Raw genomic sequence first — 13,037 nt, forward strand, 5'->3', positions numbered from 1 at the left:
AGGGTCTCGGCATTTGCAGTGGCCATGCGCCGTCTCGCCTGGCTCAGAATTGTTGACATGAACCCCAACTTACAGGATCGTTTAGCAAACCTGCCGTGTCAAGGTTCTGAACTCTTTGACGATTCGATCGAGGCAGCTACAAAGCGGCTCTCTGAGCATGAGCGCTCCTTTGCCTCTCTTCTTCGCCCTAAGCTGAAACCTTCTACGACTAGGGCTTACAAGCCTCCTGCTCGCCGCTATCCCATGAAATCCACTCCAGCTTTCTCTCGGCCTCCACCTAGACGGCCTCAACAACAACGCCCTCAGAAGTCCCAGGCGCCCGCTCCAACAAAACCCGCTCCATCTTTTTGACGGTCCAGTGGTGAGCGTTCCAACCTCCTTGCATCCAAATTCCTCTCTGCCCATCGGAGGTCGTCTTTCCCTCTTTATATCTGTCTGGGAAACCATTACATCGGACCTCTGGGTTCTCAGTCATCCGTGAGGGATACTCTCTGCGCCTGCTTCAGGTGCCTCCAGATCACCCTCCAAAAGAGTGTCTTTCCAGTTTCTCGCAACTCCCCCTTCTTCTTCAGGAGGCTCAGGCACTTCTTCACCTTCGAGCAGTGGAGGAAATTCCTCCTTCCGAGCACAATCTGGGGTTTTACTCCAGATTATTCCTAGTCCCCAAAAAGACGGGGGATTTGCGACCCATTCTGGATCTCCGAGCTCTCAACAAATTTCTAGTCAAAGAGAAGTTTCGCATGCTCTCTCTTCCAGTCTTGTACTCCCTCATGGATCAGGGAGATTGGATGTGCTCACTGGACCTCAAAGAGGCTTATACTCACATTCCTGTCCATCCAAATTTTCGCAAATATCTCCGGTTCAAGGTGGGGAACCTTCATCTTCAATACAGGGTTCTTCCGTTTGGCTTGGCGACCTCTCCCAGGGTCTTCACCAAGTGTCTAGTCATGGTGGCTGCAGCCCTACGTGCTCGGGGTCTTCAGGTTTTTCCTTACCTCGACGATTGGCTTATCAAAGCCCCTTCTCTTCCAGGGGTTACTCAAGCGACCCTTCAAACTATTTCTTTTCTTCAAAGTCTGGGGTTCCATATCAACTTTCCCAAATCTCAGTTGGTTCCAACTCAATCGATCCAATTTATTGGCGCCGTGTTGGATTCTGTTCAAATGAGAGCTTTCCTCCCCCTCAATCGTCAAGAAACTCTCTTACAACTTTGTCAACGAGTAGCTTCCCTTTCGACTCTCACGGCTCGTCAAATGATGGTCCTCCTCGGACATATGGCGTCTACGGTTCATGTGACTCCCTTTTCCAGGCTACACCTTCGCATTCCTCAATGGACCCTGGCGTCTCAGTGGCAACAGGCCCTAGACCCGCCTTCTCGACATATAGCGGTGACTCATTGAAGAAGTCTCTCCGCTGGTGGATGCTCTCTTCCAATCTTTCCAGAGGTTTACAGTTTCACCATCTTCCTCATCAGAAAGTGCTCACGACAGATTCGTCCGAATACGCATGGGGAGCCCACGTAGATGGTCTCCGTACGCAAGGGTTGTGGACAACCACAGATCGTCGATGTCACATCAATCTGTTGGAACTCAGAGCGATTTTTCTTGCTCTCAAAGCTTTTCTTCACCTCCTTCACGACCAAGTAGTCCTGGTTCGGACAGACAATCAAGTAGCGATGTATTATGTCAACAAACAGGGCGGGACGGGATCCCACTCCCTTTGTCAGGAAGCTCTGAGGTTGTGGCATTGGGCGATTTCTCACAACATCCTCCTTCGCGCTGTCTAGATCGGAGAAAGTTATAATGCCGCTTTATAGGGCAATGGTCAGACCCCACTTGGAATACTGCGTCCAACATTGGTCTCCCTACTTAAAGAAGGATATAAAACTGCTGGAGAGGGTGCAGAGACGAGCAACTAAACTAGTGAAGGGTATGGAGAAACTGGAATATGAGGATCGACTTAAAACACTGGGATTGTTCTCCCTTGAGAAAAGGAGACTGCGTGGGGATATGATCGAAACCTTCAAAATACTGAAAGGAATCGACAAAATAGAGCAGAAAAAACTATTTACATTGTCCAATTTGACACGGACAAGAGGACATGAAATGAAGCTAAGGGGGGGCAAGTTCAGGACTAATATCAGGAAGTTCTGCTTCACACAGAGAGTGGTTGACATCTGGAATACTCTCCCAGGGGAGATTATTGCGGAATCGACAGTCCTAGGCTTCAAAAGCAAACTAGATGCATATCTCCTTGAGAGAGGCATATAAAGATATGGTTGGCTATAAAATAAGCCAGGTGTATACCTAGCAGGGCCTCCGCGTGTGCGGATCGCCGGACTTGATGGACCGAAGGTCTGATCCGGAGATGGCGCTTCTTATGTTCTTATGTTCTTATGTCTATATTCAGGGTCAACAGAACTGCCTTGCAGACAAATTGAGTCATCTGCTTCAGCCTCACGAATGGACGCTCAACTCCCCCACACTTCGTCAAGTATTTGCTCAACGGGGAACTCCTCGGGTGGACCTCTTTGCGTCGCCCAGCAACTTCAAACTACCTCTGTTTTGTTCCCGCATTTTCTCGCCTCATCGTCTCGAGGCGGATGCTTTTCTTCTGGACTGGAGGAGTCAGTTTCTTTATGCCTTCCCTCCATTCCCTCTGATTCTCAAAACTCTTGTCAAACTGAAGTCGGACCATGCCACGATGATTCTCATAGCGCCTCGGTGGCCCCGACAACCTTGGTTCTCTCTTCTTCTTCAACTCAGCATCAGGGAACCTCTTCTTCTACCAGTTTTTCCTTCTCTGCTCACTCAGAGTCAGGGGTCTTTACTTCATCCCAACCTGCAGTCTCTTCACTTGACGGCATGGTTCCTTTCTGCATAACAGAACCTTCTCAATTCTCTCAGTCTGTTCAAGATGTATTTCTGGCTTTCAGGAAACCCTCCACTCGTCAATGTTATGGCCAGAAGTGGACCAGATTCTCGACTTGGTGTTCCAGTCGTTGTCTTCAGCCGAAATCTTCCTCTTTGGCTTCAGTTCTGGATTATTTGCTTCATTTATCTCAGTCAGGCCTTCAATCCACATCTATTAGAGTTCATCTTAGTGCGATTGCTGCTTTTCATCAACCTCTGGATGGGAAACCTCTCTCGGCACATCCTCTGGTTGCTCATTTTATGAAGGGCCTTTTTAATCTCCAGCCTCCTGTTGTATGGGATCTTAATGTTGTTCTGGCTCAACTGATGAAACCTCCCTTTGAACCTATTGACTTGGCTCATTTTAAATATCTTACTTGGAAAGCTGTATTCTTGATTGCCCTCACTTCTGCTCGTCGAGTCAGTGAGTTGCAAGCTTTAGTCTCGGACCCCCTTTCATAGTTTTTCACCATGACAAGGTGGTTCTCCGTACACATCCAAAATTCTTTCCTAAAGTAGTATCAGATTTTGATATTAATCAATCTATTGTTCTACCGGTATTTTTTCCTAAGCCGCATTCTCATCCCAGTGAGGCGTCTCTGCATACTTTGGACTGTAAGCGTGCGTTGGCGTTTTACCTTCAACGTACGCAATCTCACAGAACATCTCCTCAACTTTTCATCTCTTTTGATCCAAATAGGTTGGGACGTCCTGTCTCTAAGCGTACCATCTCCAACTGGATGGCTGCTTGTATTTCTTTCTGCTATGCTCAGGCTGGTCTTTCTCTGCAGGGTCGAGTGACGGGCCACAAAGTTAGAGCTATGGCGGCATCTGTCGCTTTCCTCAGATCAACACCTCTTGAGGAAATTTGCAAGGCTGCCACTTGGTCCTCAGTTCATACTTTCACTTCTCATTACTGTCTGGATACTTTATCCAGGAGGGATGGCCATTTTGGCCAGTCTGTTTTGCAAAATCTTTTTTCGTAAATTGCCAACTTCCCTCCTCCCTTTTTACTTAGCTTGGAGGTCACCCATGTGTGGGAATATGCTGCCTGCTTGTCCTGGGATAAAGCACAGTTACTTACCGTAACAGTTGTTATCCAGGGACAGCAGGCAGATATTCCCACAACCCTCCCACCTCCTCTGGTTGGCTTCTTGGCTTGGTATCTGAACTGAGGATCCTCACAGGAGATGCGCCCCCTAGTTCAGGCGGGAAGGCACGTGCGCATGCGCGATGCAGCACTCAAAAGCTCGAGATCTTCAAGCAAGTTTGCTTTCGAGGCTGTCCGCTGCGGGGCTCCGTCGGTGACGTCACCCATGTGTGGGAATATCTGACTGCTGTCCCTGGATAACAACTGTTATGGTAAGTAACTGTGCTTTTTAAACAGTTGAAAGGACCTAGAAAAAGCTCAGATCAGTTGGGAGGCCTAAACATGAATTTTTGCACTGTGTATATACATCTAAAAATTGGTTTTCAGTTCCATAGTAATATGTGATGTATTATGTTTTTCTAATTACCATTCACGTTTAGGTTGAAAATGTTCACCTGCTTGATCGAATCTCATCCAAGAAATCAGCACTGGGGACATTGTATCTAACAGCAACTCACATCATCTTTGTGGAAAATATATCTGACACACGTAAAGAAACATGGGTAAGATTTTAAGAGCACTGTTTCATTTTGTAATGGAGTACAGGCAGTCTTTTGACTTAAGAACTAATTGATTTCTGAAGGCTGCATCTTACTGTTTTCTATTTAGCTCAAAATCAGATCTCCCATAACCATTTATAAATGGAGGACTTACTCTATCAACAATTCCTTAACTAGATGGCCCTGGTAATTATCACTTTAAAAAAAAAATAATATTCTTTATTAAAATAATTCCAGAATACAAACTTATTCATCCAATTTATAAATCACAAATATATTCAAATCTCAGCACATCCTAAAATAAAACTACCCACGCTTAGAGGTCAGAGGTGACATATCTCCTTAACATTCAAAATACTTTAATGGGTTTCAAAAAGGGCCTGGATGACTTCTTGAAGGAGAAAGGGATTACAGGGTATAGATAGAGGGGTACTATACAGGGTACTTCAGGATTAGGGCATAAACAATAATCCAGTCCTTCCAAAGAATTTTATTTCCGCCAATTTGAATCTTGGAGTTAATCCACAAAGATTGATTTGTTGATTTATTAATTGGAATAGGTGTTAAATTACTAAGGTATCTCAATGTTTTCCATGTGTCATTTAAAATTCTATTATCTTTATATCTTCTAGGTATTTTTTTTTTTTAACAATTCTTTATTCGTTTTCAAATTGAACAAGTGCACAAAAGAGTATATTACAGTAAAATATTCCACAATATCACTTTGATATCTATACATAAACATCTAGTACATCAATATCCCCCCTACCACCCACCCTTCATCATATTTTCAATAAATACACACAAATTATATATCATATTATAACATATTATGTAAAATTATTTCCAAATCCCCCCCTTTTTAGTGTGCCGTAAGAGAAAAAGAGAAGAGAAGAAGTGATGACTATTCAGTACAATATTTTGTCAATGGCCCCCAAATTTTTATAAAGTTAGTATATGTCCCTCTTTGAATTGCTATAGCTCGTTCCATTTTAAATATATGGCATAATGTATTCCACCAAAAAGTATAACTAAGGTTGCTGTGATTTTTCCAATTGTTGGTTATATGTTGAATGGCAACCCCTGTCATAACTAATAAAAGCTTGTTATTCTCTGGTGATATTTGACTCTTTTTCCTCATCATCATACCAAATAGCACTGTATCGTAAGAGAGTGCCACATGATTTTCCAATAATGCATTTACTTGAGACCATATTGAGTTCCAAAATATCTTAATATAGGGACAATAATAAATTAGATGATCTTCTAGGTATTTTGATACTAGGAATATGAGCCAAATGTAAAGGAAACAAAAGACGCCATTCTAAGTATAATCAATCAGGTGCATTATCAATAAGTTCTGGGAGGATCCAATACATACCCTGAAGCATAATATAGGCTTGATGATACCTATAAAAATTTGGAAAATTTACTCCCCCCCCCTCCTCAATTGGCTTTTGAAGAGATACTAAAGCAATTCTGGGATGTTTACCAAGCCAAAGAAACTTTGTAAGGATACCATTAAGCTTTTTATAAAAGGACCCATGAAAAAAAACTGGTATCATACTCATTTGATAACAAACTACAGGCAATATCATCATTTTAATTGTTTGAACTCTCCCCCACCAAGAAAGATATAAAGGATTCCATTACTTATTCAATTTATAAATAAATCTAATCTTTTTAATAAAAGTTTTTCATTCTCTTTTACTGTGTCATCAAGAGTATTTTTTATCATGATACCTAAATATTTTAATCCTTCCTCACAATTGGATCGAGTTTTATTTACAATAATCTGTTTTCCAAATTTTTCCCATTTAAATTTTTTTCCAGATTCTTCATAGCCACATTTCCTCCATTGAAAAGCAGGCAGCCACCATTTCTGGATGTCCTTTATTGATCCACTGCAAAAACTATCAGCTCATCCAGATCATCATTCCTCAGGAAAGAGACTTCCATGACCTTTACATATCTTTAGTACGTCTTTCACAGCCAGGTAGGTGGAGGATATCAAATTTTTTTTTTTTTTTGTTCTGCTTTTAAATGTTTACAGAAAAACCTGATCATATGCAAAATACTACCTGTATTTGAGTAGTATGCATACTGTGTTTTCCCCAAAATAAGACCTACCCCAAAAATAAGCTCTAGCATGATTTTCGGGATAGGTCTTAATAAAAGCCCTACCCCTGAAAATAAGCCCAAGTCGCCAGCAGCAGTGCTTCTCCCAGCCCCCCTCCCCCCGCTGACCCTTTCATCTCTCCCTTCTATCCGAACGCCGACTGCGAGGCCGAAATACATGGTAACAAATGGCAGCATCGGCAGCACAGGCTGCATGTGCCACGTTGCTGATGACGTGCTGCTAACGCTGCCGTTTGTTTCCATGTATTTCAGCTCGTGGTCAGGGTTCGGATGGGAGGGAGAGATGAAAAGGTCAGCAGGGGGAGGTACGGGGTGCACATCAGCAGTGGCGGGGGGATGGGAGGGATAGAAAGATGCACAGGGGGATGGGAGGAAGGGAGGGATAGAAGCTTCAAGGGTTCTGCACAAGGGATGGGAGGGATAGAAGCTTCAAGGGTTCTGCTGTACAATGGGAGGGATAGAAGCTGCAAGGGTTCTGCTGCACAGGGGGATGGGAGGGAGGGATTGAAAGATACTGCACAAGGGGATGGGTGAGAAGGGAGGAAAGATGCTGCACATGTGGGGGAGAGAAAGGAAATAGGAAGAATTGGGGTAGAGGAGAGGAAGGGAGAGATGATCATTGTACATGAAAAAAAAATAAGACCTACCTGAAAATTAGACCTAGTGCATTTTTGGGGCACAAAATTAATATAAGACAGTTGTCAGCATAGCTATCGCTACCATTCAGCATTTTCAGTTGGCATTACTTATGTCAGCGAAGGCCTATGGGAAATTATATCAATCTGACTCTGGCATGGGAATGCAGATAGACCCTGAGGGCAGGGAGACTGTTTTAAGTATCCCTGATATGTTTCAAGTAGCCCTGATTGAATCATGATTAGCTAAAAGGTGTTAATGTCTGATTAAGAGGGTGCTTAGGACAATGGGTCCAGGTGCACATCAATAAGATAGGCTGCTTGAATGGGACAAAGAAGCCAGTCTAATCCCATCCACCATGCCTGCAAGTATCACACCCTCCTTAACAATTAAATTAACCATTGTTTCAAACAGTTTACAAATTCTAAACAGAAAGATACTGGGACATACAATAGTTTCTATATTCAGAATAAGATTCCAAGCTATAAAAGCCTCCTCTCTATCTATCTATCAATCTATCTATCTCTTGGCTCTTGGCACTCTGGTCCTCTCTTGTTTCTCTTAAGCTCTAGCTCTCGTTCTCTCTTTCTCTGTCTATCCTTCTCTTTATCTATGGAACACGAAGCTTAGACCATCACCCCATCCCCCTTTTCTCTCTCTCTCTGCCTTTCCCTGGAACTTCACACTTCCTTCTGGACTCTGTAAGGCAGGGAAACCGCTTTGCTCTCTACTTAATTGTAATGCTTAATTGTTGTAATACCTATGAATACTATTTTTCTGTAAGACTATTTCTATAATATATTCTTTATGCAATCATCTCTGGCTGTGCCTCTTTGATTCTACTTCCTGGTGAGTCTTCAGTGAGGGAACTGAACCTGGGACCGGGTGTTTGTCAGGGCGCCTCTCAAGTGACCCCACCAACCATATATTGTGGGGGCCACTAACAAATCTGACAACAGTGTCTTATTTTCGGGGACCTACAGTAGTTTTGCAGTATAGTTGCAACTGTAAATTCTTGCCAGTTGTAGATAGTGATAGTGGTAGTATAAGAGGTTATTCTACTTCTACTCAGTTTAAGTTTATGCAGTATGTGGATCCGTTATTTAATTGAAAAATTGAACTAAACTAAACTATTTCATAAGTTTATATAGTGCATCCTCTCCATAAAGCTAGAGCTTGGCACGGTTTACAGGAACTTTAACAAAAGGAAGGAAAAAACGTAATAAGAATTAGTGATTATAAAGAGGGTTGCGAGATTTACATTTTTAAGAATAGCCAAGTTTTTAGATGCTTTCGGAGTAATTGGAAGGAGCTCAGATTCCGCAGCAGGGCAGGAAGGTTATTCCAAAGCTCAGTGATTTTGAAGAAAAGAGATTTCCCTAATATTCTAGCATAGAGAACGCCTTTTAACGAGGTGAAAGTTAATTTAAGTTTTTGGATGGATCTGGTAGTGTCAGGTCTCATAGAATTCCAAGTTAGTGGAATTAGAGGAGGAAGAATGCCATGCAAGATCTTGAATGTTAGGCAGGCACATTTAAAGTGAATCCTAGAAATTACTGGAAGCCAAAGAAGTTTTGACAGAAGTGGGGAAACATGATCAAATTTACTTTTTGCGAAAATCAATCTAGGTGCAGTATTTTGGATCTGCTGAAGTCTTTGAAGACTTTTCTTGGTTAGATTTAGATAGATGAAGTTACAATAGTCCAGCCTGGAAAGAATGATTGATTGTACAAGGACAACAAAATGTTGTAAGTTTTAAATGTTTTTATGTTATGTTAATATAACTATTATGTTAAGTTTCTTATTTCTTTTTATTATATTATGTACATCGCTTAGAAATTGTTATAGGCGATCCATCAAAAGATTGAATAAACTTGAAACTTGAAACTTGTTAGTGGAAGCAGGATCTCACTTTTTTCTCAACATGTGGAGAATAAAAATACATTTTTTTTACCAGAGAGTTGAGATGGTCATTAAATGAAAGTGAGAATTCAATCTGCAGTGTGGGACCAGAAGGTAATGAAAAGAGCGTGGGTAGCTGATCTAATTTTGGACCAAGCCAAAGTAATTTGGACTCATTCAGCTTCATTTATACAGTGAGGGCCCAGGATTGGAGTTTCGTTATGCATGCTATTATATTTTCAGTGAGGTTAATAAGATTCGGATCTATCTCAAGAAGGACAAGGATGTCATCTGCATATGTATATAATGTTTCAAAGGGAGATAGTTGGAGAAGTTTCAAAGTGGGCATATAGTAGATGTTGAAAAGAATAGGGGACAGAGGTGATCCCTGCGGGACTCCACATAACGGCTTCCTAGGAGATGACATGGTGCCATTCGTATTAACAGTGTATGAGAACAGTCCTTCAAGGAGTATGCCTTATTTGTAAACTTGGTTTTCTGTTGGTGTTGTTTTTGTAGTGTTCTTTGTTTAATAAAAAAGGATTTCACATCAACAGTGTATGAGCGAGATCGTAAGAATTTTGAGAACCAGTCTAAGACTGTGAAATCAAACTCCCATGATCCAAATCAAAAACCCAATTTAACTCTCCCATTCCCACCCTTCCCCCAACCCCCCTTAAAACAATACATTTATCTCCTCCTTGTACCTCCAAATATATGTTTATAAATACAGAATAATATATTGTATTTACAGTGATACATGAAAGGAATTCAAGTGTATGTTTTATGTGATCTTTTAAAATTTCTATGTTACACTTGTTGATATATGAAAATGAATAAAAAATTTAAAACACAAGGAACTGCTTTCTTTTTTAAACTTACATCAAGTGTACAGTAAATATCAACCAAATATAATACAACATCACTTGAAAAATCTTCAATATCATACACCAAGAAGATTTAACCCCCACCCCCCTGCCAAATTCATATACAACTAATATATACCACATGAAAATAATATCCTACAACAATCATCTATATATTCTTAATGGGAAAACAAGAAATCCCCCCCCAAATCCACATGTGTATTAAGATTGGGAAAAGTGTAACTTATTCATTACTATAATTTAATAATGGTCCCCACACATTCTTAAATTTATTATAATAACCTTTTTGAACAGTCAACGCTCTTTCCATTTTATACACATGACAAACTGAAGACCACCAAAAACAATATATATTTGCAGTTGGTATTGCAAAATCCAGAACCAGCATCAATTTAGAGCCCTTATAATTTACATTTTTATTAGCTTTTGCCACTTTTAAAATTTCCAAAGCTTGCTGAAACCTTAAAACTTTGAAAATCAAGGGTCTAGGGCCAACTTGGTTTGCTGATCGCTTTGAAGGGATTCTGTGTGCCCGTTCTATTTCCAACGGCCACTTCGAGTTTAACTGTAACAGCTTGGGCAGTAAATTCTCCAAAAACTGTATAGCGTCTCCCCCTTCCAGATTTTCAGATATTAATGTCGTTGGGACTAATGAGAATTGAAACCATTGCGAGTTATTTTACTTGCACGGAGGTCTGAGGATCCCTAGAGATATTTAAAAAAATTCTTTTGATATATTGTTAACACGAAGAAATTGTGGGAACGATTATTATATGATTGGTTGAATGTTGGAAACTGAGAATTACTAATTGTTCAACGGATGATATAGTCAGCAAGCGGCCATGTACTACATGTGCTGCGGAAGAGGAGAGGGGGTGAAAGTTCATCGGCCCAAGTACCCGTGACCTCTGGAGGGGGTCCTGCCTATGTTTCTGGCTGGGGCATCCAAGAAAGTTGAAAGTGGGTCCCAAGGACAGTGCAGTTGCTGTTCCAGCTAAACGCAGGTGCTATTTGTCAGCCAAAGCTCATAAGTCCTCCAAGAGTTCTAAGAAGAGTATGCAGGAGGCAACTCCTGCCTTGGATGATGGGTTTTCCCAAAATTTATTACCATGATTTAGCAGGATTATTTGGCAAATAAAATGATGCCAGCCGCCCCTCCTCAGGCCTCCACACTGGCTAGGGGATCCCCCTTCCCAGGATACAGCGATTGTGCCCGTCTCCCCATGTTGAAAGGGGACAGATTCAAAACCAATGCTAGGAAGTTTTTCTTCACCCAACGGGTGGTGGACACCTGGAATGCACTTCCTGAGGGTTTAAGAAGGGATTGGACAATTTTCTGAAGGAAAAGGGGATAGAGGGGTATAGATAGAAGACTACTATACAGGTCCTGGACCTGTTGGGCCGCCGCACGAGTGGACTGCTGGGCACGATGGACCTCTGGTCTGACTCAGCAGAGGCACTTCTTATGCTCTTATGTTATGTTGGCCCTGGCTAGTGCGCCAGCAGTTGCAGAGGTGAACCAGGATGCCCTGACCATGTTTTACTCATACAGGCTGGCAGTATTACCATGGGGGATGTAGCCCTCGTGAATCTCCAGGATCAGGATCCGGGTGGACCCCCAAATCTGGATGAGGATCCCACAGTGCAGAGACCATGGTGGCGACGATTGATGTGGTCCCTTGGACAGGAAGCGTACACATATATTTCCAATCCCCTAACCTCCCCCTTTCCTCCCGAAAAAAAAGCAGGAGGTATGCCCAATCCCTCCTGCCACCAGATGCTGTCCTGAACCCCCCCTATACCTTTGGTAGATGTTGGCAGATGGAGGGAAGCATGGTCCCTCCAGCTTCGAGGCCTACCAGTTGAAAATGATGGACCTTCCCCTCCCTGGTGCAACATGTGATGCATGGGGAGGGGCCTAAGGTCCTGATTTGCTCAGATGTTGAGCAAGGGACATTTGACGCTGGCGCACTCATAAGCTCAAGGTGTGAAAAATAATAAAAAATGCAAAATTTCGCTAATGTAAAGTTACCAGTAATTTTATTGTGTTTATCTTCAACCATGACACCAAAAGAATACAGCAAAATTGCATTAGCCATTACATTAGTGGGAGATCGTTATAGTTGCCAAAATGCTGGCCTATTCTGATAACGAGCTCAGCTTAATATCTCAAGTCACTCTATTATATACTTTTGGCTCAGTGTGACATCATCAGTTTGACAACCAATAAAAATCAACCAAGGAGGTGTTTAAAATTAAACAAAGGAATTCTTCTACGTTTAAAAGTTTCAGAACTCATATTTGTTCTGTTCACATTCATTTCTGAATATACATCATCCTTTTCACAAAGGTATATTAAGAGAAATCATTTGTTAAAAAGATGCTTAAATGTTCTCAGCCCTACAATGCTGAAAAGTTGTCAGCCTTAGAGGAAAGGAGAAAGTGCAGGAGAAGGCAATCAAAGAGAAGGAGGGGCTGTTCCCCCTAAGCTGACAGTTTCAAATTTCGCCTACTCACACAGAAGCCTTTCTAACTTAACCATTTCCAGATGCTGTTTTAGGATTTCTTTAGGTTGCAAATATATATATTATGTTTTTTCAAAACCCATTCTTTTGTTCAATACAGTCACCCAATCACTCCAGTACTTGCTTGGGCCCAAGCATTCCATACATTCATAACTTGATTAAATCATAACTATATTTAATTCCTGTTATATCTTGGTTTGGGACACTTTTTTCTAGCCAGCCTAAGGCACAGCTGGTATCAATTAACACCACAAGGCTTAGCAGCGGGAAAACTAAACAAAGAAAAGCAGAGAGAACAAGAACAAAGAAGACAGAAAATAGTCACTGACAAAAAATGGTGTCCAGAAAGGGGCGTGGCTTGGACATAGAAACATAGAAACATAGAA

At 41.7% G+C, this 13,037-nt stretch overlaps 1 protein-coding gene across 2 annotated transcripts in view; it reads left to right on the plus strand.

Moving 5' to 3' along the window:
• Positions 1 to 13,037, plus strand: part of MTMR7 (myotubularin related protein 7) — a 193,068-nt gene that overhangs the window by 21,286 nt on the left and 158,745 nt on the right. For both annotated transcript variants that reach the window (XM_033944229.1, XM_033944219.1), the window contains exons 2-3: positions 4,443 to 4,565; positions 6,396 to 6,558. In XM_033944229.1, the coding sequence (XP_033800120.1) occupies positions 4,443 to 4,565; positions 6,396 to 6,558 (286 nt within the window). The remainder of the gene's footprint in view (positions 1 to 4,442; positions 4,566 to 6,395; positions 6,559 to 13,037) is intronic.

Source organism: Geotrypetes seraphini, chromosome 1, assembly GCF_902459505.1.
Source record: "Geotrypetes seraphini chromosome 1, aGeoSer1.1, whole genome shotgun sequence".
Lineage (NCBI taxonomy): Eukaryota > Metazoa > Chordata > Amphibia > Gymnophiona > Dermophiidae > Geotrypetes > Geotrypetes seraphini.